The sequence below is a fragment of the Onychostruthus taczanowskii genome, unplaced genomic scaffold (assembly GCF_017590055.1).
Source record: "Onychostruthus taczanowskii isolate IOZ18803 unplaced genomic scaffold, ASM1759005v1 scaffold6, whole genome shotgun sequence".
NCBI classification, from domain to species: domain Eukaryota; kingdom Metazoa; phylum Chordata; class Aves; order Passeriformes; family Passeridae; genus Onychostruthus; species Onychostruthus taczanowskii.
The window spans coordinates 1,583,632-1,605,714 of NW_024503679.1; the positions used below are offsets into that span (position 1 = coordinate 1,583,632).

At 53.2% G+C, this 22,083-nt stretch overlaps 1 protein-coding gene across 4 annotated transcripts in view; it reads left to right on the forward strand.

The window, feature by feature from the left end:
- The window catches only part of ZNF609 (zinc finger protein 609), a 64,802-nt gene that overhangs the window by 41,040 nt on the left and 1,679 nt on the right, over positions 1–22,083 (forward strand). For all 4 annotated transcript variants that reach the window (XM_041418331.1, XM_041418333.1, XM_041418330.1 and 1 more), the window contains exons 3-8: positions 9,644–9,869; positions 17,435–17,522; positions 17,884–20,239; positions 20,658–21,024; positions 21,184–21,359; positions 21,849–22,065. In XM_041418331.1, the coding sequence (XP_041274265.1) occupies positions 9,644–9,869; positions 17,435–17,522; positions 17,884–20,239; positions 20,658–21,024; positions 21,184–21,359; positions 21,849–22,065 (3,430 nt within the window). The remainder of the gene's footprint in view (positions 1–9,643; positions 9,870–17,434; positions 17,523–17,883; positions 20,240–20,657; positions 21,025–21,183; positions 21,360–21,848; positions 22,066–22,083) is intronic.

The window sequence follows — 22,083 nt, forward strand, 5'->3', positions numbered from 1 at the left end:
GCTGGGACGTGCACATCATACCAAAGCAGGTTTTTAATATTAAATAGATGGCAGGAAGATGTCTCCTTTTGCCTGAGGGATAAATAGATCTGAAACTCATCCTAGACTTTGCTGCTTGTTGCATCTGAAATATGTGTGTCTCACCCTGGAATCGAGCCTCTCCAGGAGCTGCCAATACCTGGCTACAACCCATGTGTAAAAATGCTCTGATGTTCCTGGTGTATGTGGGATGTGATGGAAGATCCAGTGAATGGATTTGCCTCTTTTTCCCCCAGTCCATAGCTATGTGCACCCCATGGTCTGGACATGGTGCTTCTCATGGTGCCACCAAAGCAAGTGTCACGTCTGTGGTACTCTGGTGCCCTCCCAGTGCTAGACCTCCTCTAGGAGCTGTGTGGGTTCCTCAGGAGGTGCACACTGCTTTGCAGGGACTGAGCATTGTCTCCTTTCCTCCCACCCCTTCCCTAAACGAATTTTACAGGTGTGAGCCCTGAGCACCTGGCTTGGTCCACAATCCACAGGACCTTCAGGACCAAATGCTGTTTGTAGCTGTGGGCAGACAGCTTATTGTGCAGGAGAACTGCTTAGAAAACTCTCCATCTTGCCACTGCCATTTGTTGGGAGATGGATGGGATAAGAGGATTTTTTTCTTGTCTGCTTGGCCATGAACATCCTGGTCCAGCCATGGAGGTGGATCATAGAGCTGAAGCTGCTCTCTTGTCAGAGATGCTTGTTATCGTGGTTGCAGTATGGAAGAACATCAAGAAAAGATAACTCTGCCAAAATTTAAGTAAAACCCTGCCAAAACCTGGCAAATCTAATCTGAACTTGGGTAATTCCAAAGCTGCTGGATGTTGGCTCTCTAAAAGGAGAAGGGCTACTGCCTGTCTTGGGAAGACCTTGAATGTGACTTGTTGGGGATTCAGAGCCTGGCATGGGGTGCATCTGGGGTGTCAGCAGCATTTAAGAGGTGCTGTGGGGAGTGATGTATGTTGTATTATATTAATGGAGGGTTGTAGAAAAGAAAGAAGGAGCAGAGCAATGGAAGGATGGAGGATTTTCTCACTTGGAAAATACTGGTATACTTAGGAACAATTTCCCTGCCAGAAAACTGTGGCCAATGTCTGTCTTAAATGTTCCTCTCATTGATTCATCCCATTTCCTCCTTGCTCCTCTGCATCATCCTCTGCGTAATTCCTCTCTCTCCTTTGATGTTTTCATCCCCCATGTATTTGTAGATTATGGCTGTGTCCCCACATAGCTGTCACTGAACCAAGCTATCCATATTTAGCTCTTCTAATCTCCTCTTCCAAACCAATCCCCTCAGCCTGTTATTTTTGTGCCTCTTCTTTGAACTTCCTTCAGTTTGTCTCTTGTGTCCTTTCCTGTCATGAATGGACTAGTTAAAGGTGTCCCTGCCTGTGGCAGAGGGATGGAATGAGATAAGTTTTAAGGTCCCTTCCACGCCAAACCATTCTGGGATATTAAGATGGCATCTTGGAGATGATCCCCTCTAGGTCACTGAAAGGATCACATTGGGGTGGTGCTTGACTGTTTTATGTATGTCTGTAACTCCATATTCCCCCAGTTTTCTTGCACAGGGACTCTGAATTGAGTGGGACTTGCTTTTGGCCCTCTTTTGAGGCCTTGGAGGCACAACCCAATGCCACAGCTTTGGCTGTTGTGGAAGGTCCAGCTCTCCCCACTCCACATTTACAGCTTGGTTGATTGAAACACTCCCAAACAAAGCCCAACTTTTACCCCACACTCCAACTCTTCTTTCTCAGCTCTGCTCTGAAAACACCAGGGCCTTTTATCACATCATCTCTTGTGCTTTATGAGTGTAAAAGTTGGTTTCTTAGTGGTGTGATAAAACCACATCCCTGCACGTGGTTGTGTTGTCTGCCATGGGTCCACAGTGACAGAGTGGTTGTGGTGGCTTTGTCCATTCTCACCTGGAAGTGGGCAATGGCTGTTGGGATGGACTGTGCACCAAGCAAGCAGAAGAACCCATTCTAGATGAGACAGGTCTGAGCCCAGCTCATTTTTACTTCAAGGGTTGGATCCGTCTTCTCCCTTCTACATTTACAAGAATCCAATTTTGTACTGAAATGATTTGTAAATGCCGAGCTGTCTCCCCTCTGACTGATTCCTATGTACTGCAGCTTTTCAAAGGTAAGGACTTTGTGCCTGGATAAGCATTAATTAAAAGTGATTGAATTATTAATGCTCTGAGTTTGCATGTAGGGTTGTGGGTGTGTGTGCACACGTGGCTGTGCCCTGACATGAATTGCTGGAGGCCTAGCAGCCACCTTGTTCGTGTTTTAGGGGTTTAGATTGGTGAGACTTATGTAGAGGAAAAAATGGGTGAAAAAACTGAAGAAAAAGCTGAGGCAGGCAGGTGGAGCTGTGTTATTCCCTAACAGAGAGCTGAGCTGCTGTGCCAGCTTCTTGTGCTCAGCCCTGACCTACCAAGTGTCAGCTTTGGCTTACAGTCTTTGGTTGGTGATCCTTGCCAAGGTTTGTTGGTAACTTTTATAATCTCGCTGTCTCCAGGAGCATGCTTTTTCAGCCTCCTTCAGCCTCATCTCTTGATCTGTTGGAATGGAGATTCCAAGCTCTGCAATATGTGTTTCAACCCTAGGCCACCATCCCTAGGGTGGTGGGGCCTGTGCTTGGTGCTCAGGATGCTGGCCAGTGTGCTGTTGTAGCACAAGGCAGACCCTCTAGGCAAGTTAAAGCCACTTGCCATGAAAATCCTGTTTTTTCATCTGATTTCTCATGCCTGCCTTGCAGATTCAGGTTTTAGGGATGTCTGTAGTTTGGCTGTTTCAACCTCTGTGTCATTTGGCCAGGTTTGTGCAGCTGGTGGTTATCAGATGGCTCTTAACAGTGGCTGGAGCTGCCAGTGGTTTGTGAAAGGTCTCATAGATTTGTATCCTCCTTCCAGGAGATTGATGCACTGAGGCACTGTGAAACCTTTTATGTTTTCCTTTGCCTGCTTAAATGTGCTGGTCAGCAAGTGCTGTTAATGGCAGCTATTGAGCACTGCTCGGGTCCTCGGGTGCAGCTGCCTGGTTATTTTGTTGGAAAGAAAATAAGCAAAAGCTAGACTTTCCCTCACAGTGGTTCTTCCACATAGAAACCTGACTTGCAGGAGACATGGCTGGTGTCAGAGGTGCAGGGGATGCTGGAGGGTGGAGATGTAGGAAGCAGCAATATGAGAAGCCAACCACGCATTTGTGATGGTTGGCTGTGTTAACAGAAGGGTGGGTGCAGGTTGTGGGGTGTGATGGGAGACCTGGGTTCCCAGTGGGAAGTCACTTGCTGTCATCAGAGCTTTCCTGCTCAGGCAGCACTGCCAGAGGTGAGGATGGCTGGTGACCATGGCAGCAGCAGTGCTGAAGAAGGAGCTGGAGGCTGGATTGGTCTTTGAAGGATGCTCATAGCCATCCGTGATCAGGCTCTATGTTTCTAATCATCTCTGCTCTCCCATGACCTAGATGCATCTCCAGTGCTTTTCTACATGGGATCTTTCCCTGTTTCCCCACCAACTGAGCTGCTTCACATTTTAATTCATTAAATGAGGAGACCTGTGGCCCATCTGTGGGATATCAGTGGTTGATGATGGCTAAATGGAGACCCAATGACATGTGGTGGGACTGATGCACAGAGGTCCCAGCTTGGATTTCTTTCCTATGTCTCTCACTTATGTCACCTGTCCCCTTTCATCACTGCTCTTCACTACGTCTCTCCTGCTGGAGACACCTTTTTTTCCCTTCTAGGAGCAGATCTGATAGTCTTGTAAGTGGTTGGAGCAGGTGACTTGGTGCCAGCACGTCTGCCTTGGATACTATTCCTGGCTTTATTGAAGACACGGTAATATGCAAGACTATGCCTCTGCGGTGTCTGCCTCCTCTTGATCTCAAAACGCTGCAAGCACTGAGATAAGACAGGCTCTGTTCAAGCAGTGATTTTATTCCCCTCTCCTCTGCAGAGAGAAAGCAGCTTGTTGTAAGTCATGCTGGGTTGTATTTGCATTTCTCCAGCAGTGTGGCTGAGGTTGATAGCATCCGGCTGTCTGGGTACTTGGATCAGTCCCCCACCGCTGGCATGGTGGGAGGTTGTACCTCCAGCGTCACTGGGTGAGATGTCTCACCACGATATTTCCATTAACTGTGACCAGGTCTGATTTTGGTGGTGCTGGTCGTGGGGCTGTGAGCTTTATGCAGATAATCCTCTTCCAGAGTTTGGTTCCTGTGGCCCACTCACCTGTGGCCAGAACAGACTTCCTCAGCCAGATCCACCCCAAAGTGTCCAGATAAAAATGAATCTGAGTTGGGAATGTGCTGCCAGCCCCAGCATTGTGCTGCATTGTGCCATCCATTTGGCCACCATCTGCTCTGGCCATTCTGCAGGGACTTGCTGGCCAAGGAAGGTGTTTGCATGGATGCAGGCAAACCCCCTCCTGAATCTCAAGCTGGAGCACAGGTGTTTGGCATGGCCAGGAAAGGAGATGGAGGCACCTTTTGTAGGTAGAGCATTCCCATTACATCTTGGCATCAACAGCCCCACAGCTGGGAGATGCCATAAATCCCAAGTCTGATGGGTGGAAGCAGATGGTGATGAGCACTGGGAACAAGTTGTGAAGGAGAGTGATGGAGATTTGGCCTCTCTTGGCATGTTTTTAGCGGGATGCTAATTCCCCTGGGGCTGGGAAACTGGGACTTCCGCTCCTTAAAATCCTTACTTCCCATCTGAATTGCCTGGCTCTTTGGTGGTGGTGCTGGCCAGGAGGTCCCACGCTCACTTGGCTTCTCTAGAGAGTGAACTCAGGGAGTGTGATGCTGAGCCCACTCCATTCTGCACAGATGGAAGCACATGGAAGCATTAATCCTTCCTTGTGGCATTTACTGCTTCTTGGTAAGGGGGGGCTGTCACAAATGTCAATCCCTTTTTCTTGGAGCAACTGCCCTGTTGCTGTGTGGGCTCAGATTTGCCAGCTAAGGAACCCAATATATTCCCCAAGTGTTCCTGTGGCCTGTAGAAATAACTGACTTTGTTTATTTGAGCTTGTGTTTATCCAGGGAATGGAGACTTTTGTCTAGAACAGAATCCTTTTTTCTCATCTTGATGTCAGCAATCTCAACTTCCTGCTATATCAAGAGGGGAGAGCAGTGGGCCAACAGCATTGGGATCAGTGCTCCAGACCACACTCCCGGCTCCATCCTTGGACCTGACGCCTGTGCCACCATTATTTCCCTGCATGTGGGTGTTTGTTAGAAGCTCTTTCTTGCTGGAGAAATCCAGCCAGCAAACAGTCAGTGTTAAGTGGTACCTGCACTGTTTGGGGAGGGGATCTTCTGGAGCCTGTTGCACGTGGGTTAAGTACCTACAGTGTGTTGGGATGATGTTGCTGGGGCACGTGACTGGGAGCTCTTCTTGCAGGTGGATTTAAGATGGAATCATAGACGTAGTGGGCTCCAGAGCCAACAAAGGGATTTTGTTTTCAGGCTCTGCATACCCAGCTTTGAGGGTCAGGTTGGAGAAGACTCTTCTAAATTCCTTCCAAGGTTAGGGAAGAGGCACTGTGGTGCTGTGGTTTTGGGGTCTAGAGATGCCTACCGAAGATGCTTGTCACCTGGGTGGATCTGCTCCCTGGGGGTCTCTCACCAGGGAGCTGCAAGCTAACATTCCCAGCTCCTACTCTGAAAAAGCAAAGCTGTGAGGTGTGTAGTGACAGACCAGAACAGGAGTGAGAACACCAAAACTCCAAAGGGTTGAGCTGGGCTGATCAGTGGCATGGGACATGTTGAGAGCAATGCTCCTGTGATGGAACACCTTTGGTCCATGTTCTGTCTCCTGACACACAGAGTCATGAGTTTGTGACTAGTAACAAGGCTCCCTCTTGGCTTTTCTTGTCTCTGTGTCTGCAGGAGTGAAAGGACCTTGTAGGTGAGAAAAATGGTACATGTGCTGCATAGCTTCTTCGTTTGGGGATACACTGGAGCCTGACCATCTCAGATGCTTTGGTGGTCTCAGCCTGAGTTCTGACTGACAGATGGGGTGCAGTTCTGGGGGTGCCCTACACCTTCACACCCTCTATACCCTTGGAAATGCACCACAGATATCTCTGCTAGTTGCTCTTCTTGGGACGTTTTGCTTTTGGCTTTTATCGCTCCAAAATGCATTTTTCTTGCCTGACTTTTATTATTGGAGACAAACCTAAATTCTCATAAATATGAATGGGTGGTCTGGATGGTCCAGGGAGTGGCATTAAAACCAGTGGGTTGTTTTTATTTCTGGTTTGCCCTCTTCTCACTCTCTCGTTAATAATTGCTGCTGTGATGTCCCCTTGAGGGCCGCTGATGCTAAGGAACCAGCGCTGCTAAGATGGCAGGCACTGCTCTGTGTGCATCTCTCCATGCCAGCACCCTCTGCCGTCCTTCCCTTCCTGTGGGACCCCATTCCACCTTCCTGGGGGGCTGTAACGAGGGGTAGGTTTTAATTATCCCCCAGAGCCTGGCATCACTTTGGACTCTCGGTGGATTTGCTTTTCCCCCAGCGAGCAGAGGCTGTGTTGGCCGCTGCCGCCCAGGCTTGGCTCCGTTCCACTTCTGTCCTCGGCGGTGGTGAAAGCACGTTCCTCGTGATGGGAAAGCCTCCGCCAGAAACACAAAGGGCTTTCATTAGAGGAGGCAACGGCGGGCGGACACGGATGGCCAGCGCTGGCACACAGAAGCTTCACCCCATGTAACTCCCACAGGGGTGGCTGCAGGCACACCAGGTTCCCCCAGCAGGGAGAGTGCAGCCAGTATTTAATCTTAGAGCCTACCCAGCATAGAAAGAGAAATAAATTTTATTTCTGCAAGGGGTATTTAGGGCCCAAAAGTGGTGTGGGGGGTGGCCATAAGGTACAAGGCTCATTTTTGGAGCCGGGGATCTTGGCTAGCACAGCCCTGGAGGTGATGTGAAATGCACTGCTGTAGGGCGTGAGTGCTGCCCACCACCCTCAGGCCAGCATTGCCCCGGGCTCCCGCTCTCCCTCCGAGGGGTAGAGCAGCCCGAGGAGCTGCCCCATGGTATGTAGGGCTCTCCCAGCCACCCTGCATCTCCTGACCTTGCTCAGAAAGCAGGAGGGTGAAAAGATCATGGCAACAGGAGATAAGGCACACATAGAGGGGGAGGTGAATTTCAGGGATTGATCTATGTGTCTTTTTCTCCAGCATGTCTTTCAGCTTTTTTTGGTTCTGCTCCTGCTCTCACCCTTGAAGAACCATCCTGAACCTTTTTATTTTGCTCTGGAGCTTCGGGCAAGGGAGCAGGAGAGCCGCCTTGTCTCCCCACGGCTGCTGAAAGAGGCTGTTTATTACAGAGCAGGGTGAGATATGAAATCCCATCAAGCCGCCTTGCTTATTAGAGATCTCAGTGAGCTGCTTATTATGCACCATGGCATAATGCAGATTACGAATGTGACCGGGCGATAATTAGCAGAGCTGGAACTGTAATTAAACGCTCCTGAGCTGCGCTGTGGTTTCTGTTGCAGAGTGGAAGGAAGCTGAACGGTCTCAGCAGGTCTCCAACGTGCACACACAGCCACCACTCCCCGGGCAATGGGGGCGAGTGATCCCTGCCACTCCCTGGGCTCTTCCTGCTGCCCACCCAAGCCAGGCAGCCCTGCCTGGTTCTTCCCTGGCTCTTCCTTTGCTGGAGACTGACTTGTGGTTTGCAGAATGTGGCATTGAGGAGCCCCTTCAAAGAAGCCTCACGCTTCCTTGGAGCATCTTGCCCTGGATCTGCTGATGAGGTTGCTGTGTTTTGGGGGGTGATTTTCCTGTGGGAGTCTTCTGGAAGCTCCTCTGACAGCCTTTTGGGGTGGTTTTATGCCAAATCCACCCTTCTTGAATCCCATGGGGTGCAGTTGGGCCACTGATCCTAGGGCAGCCTTGGAGGTGGGTGGTCTGGAGATGGGCTCCTCGGGGAGAGCTGGTTCTGTTGCTGGGAGATTGGAGGTGGTTGTGGATGACAAGCTGTGCTGCTGGGGAGAGGACTGTGGAGTCCAACCACTGTTGTTAGAGACCTCCAGGCCATCTTTAGTGCCAAGTGGGCTGCATGTTGCTCTGATGAGCCATCTAGAGAGAGGATGGATGCAGGACAAGGAGAGGGCTGCAGACAGAAAGTGCTTTGTGTTCTTCTGGAAGAGCAAATCCACTTGCTCTGTCAGAGCCAGGACGTGACATCCTCCTCTCTGCTCCTCTGCCTAGAGATTTGTATCACCGGGGATGTGGAGAGAATCTGTGGGTCAGGAGTTGGTGGGGAGGTGGGATGCTCCAGGCACTTGCTGTGGTTGTGGGCATCCTGTTGGGTGGGGCAGGCTGGGTTGGACGTGCAAGATTCTGCTGGAGTTGTTTCCCTTGTTTGAAGGATGGAGATGTGTGAGTGAGAGAGGGAACAGGCAAATTTGGCATCTGGTCAGGACCAGGATGGGAGACAGCAGCAAGGTTGGAAGGGATTGTGGACTGGTGCCTGTGTCCACACTTGGTAACCACAAACTTGGGCTCTCCAGGTCTGTTGTTTTCCCTCAGCAGAGTCTTAAAGGGTCTGGGAGTAGAACTGGGTGCTCTAGAGGAATCTTTGCCTGCTTGAAACTGGAACTCAGGTCAACACTTGCTGTGGATGTGATGAGTTTCCTCAGTCTGCTTCTGTTCTGAGGTAGCCCAGAGTCTAAAGATCACAAATGGTGAAGAGAGGACGTCTAAGCTGAGGTGGAGCCGCTCGCCCCTTGGTGCAGGTCCTTGCAAGCCAAGGCGCGGGGGTGGCTGGCCATGGCTGGCTTGGCTGATGAACCCCAAAGGAGGAGAAGGTCTCCACCTTGCCTTGGCCAGCCTCAGAATCAGCCCATCAGCCATCCTGCTCCTGACACTGCTGTAATCTGCTTGCGTGGCAGAGCGGCCAAGGACCTTGGCTTCTCAGCAGCAGGGTTGCTTGGCTGGGCTTCCACTTGGCATCTTGGCTTGTTGGCTTTCCAAGCCCTGCTCTGGCTGTGGGATCTGGTTTCTGTGTGCAAAGAGAGCACAATGGCTGGATCAGGCTCTGAAGCAGATACTTGCATAGGGAAGAGGGATATCATCCAAGTGCCTGTGTCTGCAGGTGATCACAGGGTAGTTCTGGAAGAAGGATGTTGGTTTTGATGGGTGCCGGAGGGAGTCTGCTACTCGTTTGTCCTGTCCTGCCGGTTGAGCAGAAGCTCTTCTAGTGAGCCATCGGGTCCAAAGTCATTGCCTGCATTAACATCTGAGCCGTAGCCAAGAGGCATCCTCACCGGGCATGATTACAGAAGCCGTCGGGGAAGGAACTTGCCATGAGCTCTTTCAAGCAGGAGCAGAGATACCTCCTGCACAAGGACTTTTGGGTGTGATCTCTGTGACTACAGAGCTCCTCAGGGTTACATGGGTATGGGCACGCCAGGGCAGCAGAGCCCTGTGAGGTCCTTGTCCTCTGATGGGTTGTGGGACATGAACTGAAGGTGGCAGTCCTGAGCTTGAGGTTCTCCAGGAGTGTAAATGTATGTTGATACTTGCTCTCCCTTCTGTGTTGCCAGCAGTATTCCTGACGGTGACCACATTTCTCTTTTTCCCCACAGATGGAATCTCCAGTCTCTACGCCCGCAGTGTTGCCCTTGCATCTTCTTGTCCCTGTGGTCAACAACGACATCTCGTCGCCATGTGAGCAGATCATGGTACGCACCCGCTCGGTGGGGGTGAACACCTGCGATGTGGCCCTGGCCACCGAGCCCGAGTGCCTGGGCCCCTGCGAGCCTGGCACCAGCGTGAACCTGGAGGGCATCGTCTGGCAGGAGACGGAGGACGGTGAGTGTCACCAAGCTTCTTGCTCTCTGACAGCGTCATGGATAGTTGCGGCAGTCCCTTCCTTCCCATGTCCCTGCTCTGTTGTTCTTTGGCATGTCCTCGGCTTTCCTGCCACCAGTTGCGTGGTCAGGACAGAGGAGCTGTGTGAGAGCAGTCCATAATCCGTCCAGCAAAGGGAGTAATGGGGCAGTGCTTGCATCAGCCCCATGTGTTGCGTTATCCCTTTGCCCAGACAGCAGGCGAAAATCTAAGCTGCCATTTCTCTGCCCTTCGACAAGAGCTGACTTGTTCCGGAGGTGCCAGGGGAAAGGCCGTGCCAGCCGGCCTGGGAATTCGACAGAGTTGACTTCATTTTTGCTTGGCAACCTGCAGGTCTGTCACAAAAACACTCAAACCCTGGGAGGTGGCAGAAATCTCCTGCTGGATTAAAAAACCCCAATGGAGCTCTCAAAATTGACTCAGTGGGAGATCAGCCTCTCGTCTCTCTTGCCAAGCCAATCCAATCTTTTTTTCCACTGGAGCTCATCTCATCCGTGCACAGCTTGGTTTGCTTTCCCAGGTCCTTTGATGGGTTTTCATTTCTCTTGGGGTTCTGCCAAGGAATGCAGGGATGAATAGGTGGCTCAGTGGCCCATGGCAAGCGCTGGAACTTGGCCTTCCCTCTAGCCTGAGTGGGATGCTGGAGGTTTCTGCCTTGTGAGGCACGGGGTGAGCTCCTTGTGTTTGTGTCTGGAAGCAGAAACAGTCCAGAAGCACAAAGGTGAGAGAGAGCAGTGGTGGTGGAGGCTGGTTGATGGTCATCTCAGCCAGGCATCCATGTGCTCCTCTTCGATATCTGCTCCCACTCTTCCATTGCTGTTTTGTCTGGAGAATGAAGCTATTGGCCTTTATCCCAGCCGCTCCTCACTGAGACTCTTTATTATTGGTGAAGTTGAGCTGAAATCTCCATTCCCATTATCTGCTTCCAGAGAGGTTCTCTTCTTGTCCCATGCATGGGAAGGTCGGGGTGGGCCCAGTTTTCCTTTTCTCTCTTCCTTCTGGCAAACTGGTTTTGAAACCATGGTTGGCGCAGGACCAAATGCTGCAGTGGCTGCCAGTGTGAACACTGAAGTTATTCCCCTTGGAAAAAGTTTATTGAGAAATAGCACCTGAGCTGTTTGGGAAGAGAACAGTGGATGGACCATGCCAGAGAAGACTGGGATGTCTAGCTTGGGATGGGGATCTCCACACTCTTCTTCTTTACCACCCATTCCATATGGAAAAAAAATCACCCTCGAGGCAGCTGGGAGCTGTAAGTGTGTTTTTTCTGCTGCTCCAAAGCAGAAGGATGTCACATGTAAAACCTGTGAGAAGAAACACAAAACAGGAGAGTTCGGGAGTCCTGCTCTGCACATCCCAGGGCCAGGGGATCTGCAGGGTGGATCTGCTCCAAAGAAACCTATGGAAGGTCTGCACTAATCTACCACCTCCCCAGCACTGCGTGATCAGTGTCTGCAAGAGCCTGGTCACTTTGTAGACTACACCACCTTCAGCTGGGGAAACTGAGGCACAGCTGGGCTGGATTTTGGGAGACACAGCAGCACAGAGGAGCATTGGCATCCTTTACTTGTGAGGCTCCCCCATCTTCCCAGCCCCATCAGCCTGCTGTCCTGGTGTGACTTCCCTCAACCCAAAAGCTGTGGAGCTGCAGAGTTCCCTGAAAATCCCAGGGCTGTTGGAGAGCTCCATGGGCATTGGCAAAGCTGAGGAGAGCTTGGACCTTGTATGGTGGTTTTGGGTGGAAATCAGGAGAGGGTCATGGTGGCCATGCCAGGATGGATGAACTGAGCATCCCTGAGGCAGGGAGCACAGAAACATCCCTCCCTGCCAGTTCCTGATTGAAAGGCCTTGCCATGGGAGCAGTTGCTGTTCTTTTCTCCTGCTCCTCACCCCACCGTGAGCTCCATGCCTGTCTGCCTGTCTGTCTGCATTACCCCTCACTTCCACAGCCACCATTTCTGAGCATGCCTTGGAGGTGTCCTCTGATTTCCCACAGCCCGGATTTTTTTAGTCTGTGATAATTCAGTGAACTCACACAGGGACGCGTCTTTGCCAGCTGCTGATGGTTGCCACTGTTGGGAACAAGGATTTCACATCCAGTCCTGCACAAAGGCGAGCCCTGATACTGCCTTTGGTGTCTTTGGTCTGCTGCGTGCCTTGGCTCCGGTCACACGGCATCTCTTGTCCTTGAGTGTAAAGGCAGGGGGGGAGCCAGCCCTGGTTTTTGCCTGGCATCTCTCCCCTGCCTTCCCCTTGTCAAAGATGGAGTCAAGGGTGATACTGGATCTGGCTGTCAGAAGCTGGAGCTTGTGAAATGTTCAGGGATGCAGCAACGATCTCCCCTTGCCCAAAGGATACAGAGGAGAAAGCTACACCAAGGGCATGTCTGGAGACTCTGCTCAATATCTCCAGAGGGATTAATTTCTCCCCTTGCCCCTTGGGCTGTAGCAGCCTCATTGGATTGCATGGAAGGACCCCAGAGCAGTGGAGCAGCTCTTGGCTTGCATCAAGTTTAGAATCACAGAACTGAGGAATGATTTAGTTTGAAAGGGACCTTAAAGCCCAGTTTGTTCCGCCCCCTGCCGTGGGCAGGGACACCTTACACTAGCCCAGGTTGCTCAAAGTCCCATCCAACCTGGCCTTGAACACTTTTAGGGATGGGGCAGTCAGAGCTTCTCTGGGAAACTTGTTCAGGGCCTCACTACCCTGCCAGGAAGGAGTTTTTTTCCTAATATCCAATCTAAATCTCCCCTCTTTCAGCTAAAGCCATTACTCCTTGGCCTGTCACTTCTTGGCCTTGCAAAAAGCTCCTCTTCAGCCTTCTTTTAGAGATCCCTTCAGGCACTGGAGAGGACTCTTAAGATCTCCCTGAAGCCAGCCTGCTCCTCTCCTGTGAGTCTGCAAAATCATGGAGAAAAGCTTCTAAAACCAAAGCCAAAAGCCTGGCAATGCTTGGAAAGATATGTTGGACAAGAAGGACCTGTCCATCTGAGATGGGAGCATGAAGCTCCAGGGAACCTGTTGATGGTGTCCTTCTCTGAACGAACTTTGTCCTCATCTCCCACTAGAAAATCTGCCATGAGTCCATGAGCCCTGCTAAAGGTATCCCAGAGGGCTCCCAACCATCTCGTTCCAGGCTTTTGGTCCCCCTTCTCCTCCACCATTCCAGATTGGTGTTGGCCCAAGGACTGGTCTAGCTGGTAGTGACACTGATATTCGTGCTCTCCTGTGACCATGCTGGTGATACTGTCCCTTTGCTGAGCCTGGCTTGCACAGGGATGTGTTTTATCAGGACACTTTGAGTGGGGAGCAGCTGTCTTGGGAGCTCCCCTGGTGCTGTTATGTAATTCTGATCCTCAGGAACTGAGGAACAGATTAAGTGATCTGATCACACCAAGAAGCATTGCTCCCTTGGCTGCCTCAGGAGCTGCCAGGTCTCCTCTATCCCCCTCGGTGAAGCTGGTGTCACCTGGCTTGGACTGTGTCACCTTGTCACCTCCCCACGGTGCCACACCAGCGCTGATTGCAGCAAAACAAACACAAACCCTCTGAGCTATGAGGATCATGGTGTGGCAGCACCTGGAAAACGTCAGCACACTGTACATCCCTTCCTCCAGCTCCTTGCTGGGATTTTAGTGGCAGGTTACTCATGGCTCAGATTTCTGTACTCCAGACATTTGGATTGTCCTTTTGCAAACTTCTTGTGAGAGTATGATGGAGCATAAGCCTGCCCAGGGTTGGCACATTCCAGTGGACATGTCCTTGCTTGGAGCAGGAGGGAAATGCAATAGATAGTGATAGAATGGAGAAGATGGGAGGGTGAGAGTGAAGACTTCTCAAATGCAATGGATAGTGGCTTAGACGCTTCCTCTGCCAGCTCCCATGGGAACTGTGAGGTCTTGTCAGGTCTCCTGGACTTACACACCTTGAACTTGTCTTACAGGTGGTTCTTCCTTCTCCCTGTCTTTGCCTCCTCCATCTCAGGTGGTGTGGCTGGAGCAGATGTTGCTGGTGAAGATCAAGGCAAACAAGTCACTGAACCCCTTAGCTATGGGCTGCCCCAACTGCAGGCTTCCTTTGTGTGTTTGAGTTTCTCCAAGAGTTCCTTGTTAATCCATCAGGCCTCCTGGCATTTCCACCTGAATTCTCTTTGTTGGGATACATTGCTCCTGAATTAAGGAATGATCCTTAGATGTCACCCAGCTTGGGTCCCACTCCCCTCCAGCGCTCTGTCCCATGGCGCTCTGTCCAACGGGTCTCTGAAGAGGCCATAGTCTTCTCTCCTGGAGTCCAGGGCAGTGATCTTTGTGCTGCAGTCCCTGGAAAGCAGTTGGATGGCCAGGACAGTCATGCACCATCTGAGCATCCATCCCTGCGTGGTATGATGGGATGATCCTGTCTCCCTCTGGCCCTGCTGGGGAAACCATGTTGCCTGTCGAGCTTTGATAGAGGGAACTTCTCTGTGAGAAGACACCAGAAACTCTCCCATGTTGGACAAGGTCAGCTAAGGCAGAGCCTGTCAGCAATGAGGGCAGGATAATGTATTTAGGAAGGGGAGAAAAAGCAGCCTCCATTCCCCATTCCCCTGTGCTGTTTGGGGGCAGAAATCTAGAAATCAGGAGTAAAGCTGAGCCTGGGACGAAGTCAGGAGAAAGTATTTTAAAGTTTGGTTTTATTTCTCATTACCCTACTCTGATTTGATCTGTAATAAATTAAATTAGTTTCCCCAGGGTGAGTCTCTTTTACCCATGATGGGAATTGGTGAGTGATCTCTCCTCACTGGGGGAGGTGACAATTATGCTGGACAGCCCCGTGGTGTCCCCTGTCTCCTGGCAGGAGCATGGTGGCCATGAACAGCTTTGGTGTTGTCCCAAAGCCTGGGCACTACAGGTCAGGTGGGATCTCTGACATGGGCAGGGCTTAGTGAAAAGCTGGAGCATCCTTAAAGTAATGCAGCTGGAGGGGAAATGACATAGATAATGTTAAAGATGATGCAGCTGGGGAAGAAATTAATGGAAGAAGGGGCATCCCAAAGCCAGGGCATCCTGGAAGTATGCAGGTGGAGGAGGAGTTCATAGAGATGTTCTTGGTTGGGCTTAGGGGATTCATCTTTGAAAAGGGGGGAAATGTGCCCCAGTAGAATGGCTCCTGGTGCCCACAGCACACATAATCCCAGGATTTTCTCATACACTGCCTTCCTGAATGGCCACTTTGCACCATCACCAACCCTTAATTTTTGCAGCCAGGATACAACTCTGATGTGAGCACTTGGTGAGCAGGATGCTGAGTGGTTTGCACCCAGATTTGGGTGATACTGATTCCTTAAGAGCTTCAAAGATGTTACCTTCCCATGAAACCAGGTGGGATGAGAGTTACCCAAGTGGGATTCCTTCTGTGTTGGTGTTCTTGGAGATGTGAAAACATTGCTTCCTCACTGCTGCCCTTGTCATGCCTGCTCATCATCCTGCCGTGGGAGGGGGACACAGTGGGTGAAAAAAGCTGCTTAGGATCTATCCTGGGGTTTAAATTGTCCTGGGTTATTGTTGGAGGATTAGGAGGGGATTTGGTATGATTGGTTGCAGCGGGTTAAATATAGGCTGGTGTGTGTTGGAAGTCTGGCGTTCCAACAGGGAAGGAGACACGGTGCCAGTTCGTTTTGCCCCTTCCTCTTTTCATCTCTCTCGTGTGACTGTGGTGGTCAGAATGAAAAATGCCAGCACTTCTTTCTAATATCACACACTGGCCCCGGGATGCACAAGAGACTCCAGTGGTTTGCCATGCAATTAACTTCCAGTGGCTCACGTGGTCTTCTCTGCCTTCAGAGGGATTGAACTGGCAGGGAGAGCAGAGGGACTGGGAGGGATGGGGCTTGGGTTAGTGCTGCATGTTCCTCAGTGGCTCCCAGGTCCTTGGGCAGCTCCTGGGAGGATCCCACAGCAGCTCTCCAGAGGTGTCCTGGGAATGTTGGGGCTGGGTTGGTGTGCAGGAGGCAGCCAGGAGTTTATTTGGATTTTAAGGAAAGGGGGACAGGCTCCTGCCTGCCAGAAAATGCTGCATTAGAAAGAACAGAAGGCCACATTCCATGTGCCCTCTTTGGGATGCCTAGAACCAGCATCCCACTGTTCCCACTGATATTTCCATGCATGGGGCTGTGGGTTCCCAGCATTGGTTTCTCCCTCAGGTTGTCTCCATAATCACAGCCTGGCCATGTCTTTGTTGAGGAAGGCAGAACCCAGCGTCTCTTGCTCACTGGGATGAGCCAGTTGTGGCTCTTGCCATGTGCTGGCACCGTGTCTTCCCATGATCTGCTCGCAACATTTTCCAGGAGGAAAAGGAGAAAGAGAAGGTCTGAATTTCATTTCTCTTTCTGAAGGAGCCCCACGTGTCAGGCCTTGGCTCCATGTATTATCCATGCTGAAGCCTGCAGCTGGCTGCTGGCATAGCACAACGGGGGATGTGGGCTGAGATTTATAAACATGCTTCAGGCGCAGCTGCTCCGGGCTCCCTCGGCTCCATCCATCTCCCAGGGCCGTATATCTTGCTGCACTCATCAACCCTTGCAAACGCGTTCCCGAGTTTTACCTTGCTTGGATAAATGTGCCTGGCACAACAGACTGTGCTCCAGTTGTGTGGAAATCAGAGTGATCCATGGCAAGGAGGAGACACCACAATGCTGAGAGTGCTGTGGAAGACCCCTCTGCCTCCCAGAAGAGGGACTGAGGGTCCTTGGCCTCAGTGTGGTGTGAGCCAGGCAGTTCCTCTTCTGAATCAGTGTGGAAAAGCTGAAACTCCAAGGTTTTCTGAATGCCCAGTGACTTTGCTCCGTGATGGGAGGGTGTGGCCCCACGGATGGTTCTCCAGATGGAAATACAAGGCAGAGGGATTCCTGTGGAGGTGCTGAAGCAAAGTGGCCCAGGGCAGCGGAGGGTTATTCTGCCAGGATTGCGTTTTCCTGCCAGGGACTGTCGCCTGAGCAGGAATGCTGGGCTAAGCTTGCCATCTAGTGGCAGCAGCAGCTTTTTCTGGAGGGTCATGAGGTTCAAGGCCATGCTGGTTCATTCAGACCCTGCTGGGTCTGCAGCTCCACTGCAGGGTCCATAGCCTTGCTAGGAGCTTTCTGCATTTCCCCCAGGGTCTTCCCAGCTCTTTCTTCCTGGAGATCACATTCCCTATCCTACCTGAGCACATATGGAGCCAATGTTGATCTTCAGGTCCCCCTGAAGGGCTGAAATCCCACAGCCCTTTGTGGGTCACTGGGTTTTAACATCCCATGAAAGTAGGGAACAGGAGGAGAGGTTGGATGAGACATGCCAAGGGAAGGTATGAGCTGGGAGTTTTCAACTCCCATCTTGGTGCCCCTCCAGCCCTGAGCCCAATGTTTCATCTCTTCTGAGAGCCCATGACCACTTGTCCACTCTCCTTCAAATCTAGAGCTAATCTCTTCCTCCTGCCTGTCTGGAGGGGCAGGTTCCTGGCACTGTGGGATCACACCTGTCCCCATCTGACCCTTTCCCCTCGCCTTGCAGGGATGCTGGTGGTCAACGTCACCTGGAGGAACAAGACGTACGTGGGGACACTGCTGGACTGCACACAGCATGACTGGGCGCCTCCCCGGTAAGTGGGTGGGGGGCTCTGGTGGGCTCCTAGTGCTGAGGGCAGATCTGGCCCTGTATGGCCCCCATGGAGCCTGGGACACTCTGCCCTGTGCCCATGGGGCTGCCACAGAGGTTGGCATCTCCGCCTTGCCCAACCCAACTGCTCCCATGACTCTTTGCCCCTGCAATCACACATCCCTTGCTCTGGGGACTGGAGACAGTTTAGCACATCCCACAGGTTCCTCTTTATGGGTCAGTGGGGAGAGAAACCTGTGGGATTGGTAGTGAGGGGAGTAAGAGGTTCCCCACTGTGCCTTGGGGACAGCACAGCCCAGCACAGCCACCTCTCTGTTAAAACCTCTGTGTCCTCCTCCCTGTAGGTTCTGTGACTCTCCCACCAGTGACCTGGAGATGCGCAATGGCCGGGGCAGGGGCAAGCGCATGCGCCCCAACAGCAACACGCCAGTCAACGAGACGGCCGCTGCCTCGGACAGCAAGGGGACCAGCAACAGCAGCAAGACCCGGGCGGGAGCCAACAGCAAGGGGCGCCGGGGCAGCCAGAACTCCTCGGACCACCGCACCCCGCCTGGCGGCACCGCCGAGGACGTGAAGGCCAGTCCCTCCTCCGTCACCAAGCGGAAGAGCAAGCCCCTCTCCGACATGGATCTGAACTCCAGCTCGGAGGACTCCAAGGGCAGCAAGCGCATCCGCACAAACTCAATGGGCTCGGCCACAGTGCCGCCTGCCACGGTCAAGGTGGAGCCAGCTGTCCTGGAGCGCAACTGCCCTTCTCCCATCCTCATCGACTGTCCCCACCCCAACTGTAACAAGAAGTACAAGCATATCAATGGGCTGAAGTACCACCAGGCCCACGCACACACGGATGATGACAGCAAGCTAGAGGCGGATGTGGACAGCGAATATGGCGAGGAGCCCTCCCTGCATACCGACATCGGGAGCTGCAATGGTGCTGCTGGGACACAGAAGGGCTCCCTCTCACCTGCTCGCTCGGCCACCCCCAAGGTGCGTTTGATGGAGCCGCACAGCCCCTCCCCATCCAGCAAGTTCAGCGCCAAGGTCCCCTGCAAGAAGAAGGTGGGTGGGGAAGGGGACACAGACCTGGGTGCTCTGTCCAATGATGGCTCTGAGGATGGTCCCTCAGTGGCCGATGAGACGAGTAATGATGACTTTGACTCTCTGGAGAAGCGATGCATTGATAAGGACAAGTCAAAGAAGTCCTCTGGTGCTAAACAGGAGAAGGTTCCTTCCAAAAGCTTGAAGTCTGCCAGACCCATTGCACCAGCCATCCCCCCACAGCCAATTTACACCTTCCAGACTGCCACGCTGACCACAGCCAGCCCCGGCTCCTCCGCTGGCCTCGCCACAACTGTGGTCCAGACCATGCCCAACAGCCCCCAGCTCAAACCCATCCAGCCCAAGCCAACAGTGATGGGAGAGCCCTTTGCTGTCAATCCTGCCCTCACCCCTTCCAAGGAGAAGAAGAAGAAAGACAAGAAGAAGAAAGAGCCCAAAGAGGTGGAAAACCCTTTGACTCCTGGCAAAGCCTGCAGAGCGGAGGAAGGTAAGAGCCCTTTCCGGGGGGAATCCAGTGAGCTGGGGATGAAAGGCGAGGGGCTGCTGAACGGTTCATCTGACCCCCACCAGAGCCGGCTCGCCAGCATCAAGGCCGAGGCAGATAAAATCTACAGCTTCACCGACAACGCACCCAGTCCCTCCATCGGCGGGGCCAGCAGGCTGGAGAACACCAACCCAGCCCAGCCCCTGACGCCACTGCACGTTGTCACCCAGAATGGGGCAGAGGCCAGCTCGGTGAAGACCAACAGCCCAGCCTACTCAGACATCTCTGATGCTGGAGAGGATGGGGAGGGCAAGTTGGAGAGCGTGAAAGCAAAGGATCCAGAACAGCTGGTCAAGGAAGGCGCCAAAAAAGCTCTTTTCCCACCACAACCGCAGAGCAAAGAGTCTCCCTTCTACCAAGGCTTTGAAACCTACTATTCCCCTGGCTACCCCCAGGCTAGCCCAGGACCCCTGAACCCCGGCGGGCAGTCTGCAGCCGAGACACAGACCTTGAAGCTGAAGAAGGATGAGGAGCAGGAGAACCCAGAGGTGAAGGTGAAGAGTGAAGGGTGTGAAGAGAAGAAGGCAGAGCTCGGCAGTGGCTCCAGCCAGCAGCCCTCGGTCATCCAGCAGCGCCCCAACATGTACATGCAGTCCCTTTACTACAACCAGTACGCCTACGTGCCGCCCTACGGCTACAGCGAGCAGGGCTACCATGCTCACCTGCTGAGCACCAACCCTGCCTACCGCCAGCAGTACGAGGAACAGCAGAAGCAGCGGCAGAGCCTGGAGCAGCAGCAGCAGCGAGGGCTGGAGAAGAAGGCGGAGCTGGGCTTGAAGGAGAGGGAGGCGGCGCTCAAAGAAGAATGGAAGCAGAAGCCACCCATGCCCCCAACGCTGACCAAAGCCCCAAGCCTCACGGACCTCGTCAAGTCAGGGCTGAGCAAGCCCAAGGAGCAGGGAGGTCCTGATATGGCCAAATCCGTCATCATCCCCAAGCTGGAGGACTCGTCCAAGCTGTCCAGCAGCCAGGTCGCCGAGGGGCTCAAGGTGAAGCTGAGTGAGGCTGGTCACTTAGGGAAGGAGACGGCTGAGACGAAGGCTGGCTCCGAGTGTGGCCGGCAAGCGGAGGTGGACCCTGTTCTCTGGTACAGACAGGTAATGCCCTGCCCTGTCTGCCAGCCCAGCCTTGGGTTTGTTCCTGGAGGAGGCTGCTCACTGGGCTTTGCTGGGGCCATCACCTCAGAGAACATGTGTTGTCCTCTGCTTGTGGTGGGACTCCATGAGAGAAAAAGGGTGGGGCTGTGAGGCCACAGATGAGCTAGGGAGAGCCCAGGGAAGGGAAGTGGAGTTTGCTGGTCTCCTCCAAACCCAGCCTGGATTTGGGACAGGTGGGGCTGCGGGGAGGCAGCTGCTCTGGTGATTGGCTGTTCTTGTGGGAAGTGGAGGCCGCAGGTGGGCCAATGAGAGCCCAGGGAAGGGGAATGGGGTTTGCCAGTTTCCTCCAAACAGGCTGGTTTTGGGACAGGCAGGACCAAGGGGAGGCAGCTGTTCTGATGGCTGGCTGTTCTTGCAGGAAGCTGAGCCCCGGATGTGGACCTACGTGTACCCAGCAAAGTACTCAGACATCAAGACAGAGGATGAGCGGTGGAAAGAGGAGAGGGACCGAAAATTGAAGGAAGAAAGAAATCGGAGCAAAGAAGCCTCGTCCAAGGAGGATGGGAAGGAGAGCACCAGCTCCGAGTGCAAGCTGACCCCCACCGAGGAGGCTCGCATGGTGGGGAAGGACCCCAGGCCCAGTGTCCACGTCCCCGTGTCCTCACCCCTCACGCAGCATCAGTCCTACATCCCGTACATGCACGGCTACTCCTACAGCCAGTCGTATGACCCCAACCACCCCAGCTACCGTGCCATGCCCACCGTCATGATGCAGAATTACCCAGGTAGGGAGCCGGGGGCTTCCAGGGCTGTCCATTCCCAGCTGTCCCTGCTCTCCGGGTGGGGGGTGGCTGTGGGACATCCTCTCACACACATACAGAGCCACATGCTCCCACTGTGCTGCTGGAATATTCTGGGTGCCCTGACTGCTCTTGTTCCCCCAGGATCATACCTACCCTCCAGCTATTCCTTCTCTCCGTATGGGAGCAAGGCATCCGGCAGTGATGACAGTGACAAGTCCCGAGCCAGCCCCAGTGTGAGCTGTAAATCCAGCTCAGAGTCCAAGGCCCTGGACATCCTGCAGCAGCATGCCAGCCACTACAAGAGCAAATCACCCACGGTGAGCATCAGCAGGACGCTGGCTTCTCCCAGCTCTGTGGGATACTCCCTAGATCCTATAATGAGGTGGGAGCAGCTCCATTTGTCATGTGGATTTGCTGTTTCTGCTTGCTGTGGGGGACCAGCAGCCATGCATTCCAACATTACGAATTCTTTGGGATTGACCAACCAAGCCTGTGCCCCAGCGCTGGGGCATCATCAGGCGCTGCAGCAACCAGGTGACACTTGTCCTCAGCCCTGGAGCTGGCAGGTGGGATGTGGGAGCTGTCTCCATCCCGTGGCTTCTCATGGGCTGAGCTGGGAGACAGAGCTTGGACACAATGAGGAAAGAGTGGTCCTCAAACAGGCCCTGTGTCCTCCACATGGCTTTTGGCCATCCCACCCCATTTTGGGTGGGAACCTTTTGGGCAAAGGCAGAGGGAACATCCCAATATGTGCCCCAGGGTTGTTGGTCATGTCCCTCAGCACATGTCTGCTTTCTCGTCTCCAGATAAGCGAGAAGACGTCTCAGGAGCGGGACCGCAGTGGCTGTGGGGTGGTGGGGGGCGGCGGCAGCTGCAGCAGCGTCGGGGGAGCGGCTGCGGGGGAGAGGAGCGGCGACCGGCCCCGCACGTCGCCCTCGCAGCGCCTGCTCTCCACGCATCACCACCACCACCACCTCGGGTACTCACTGCTGCCAGCACAGTACAACCTGCCCTATGCAACAGGTGAGAGTGGGGCCGGGC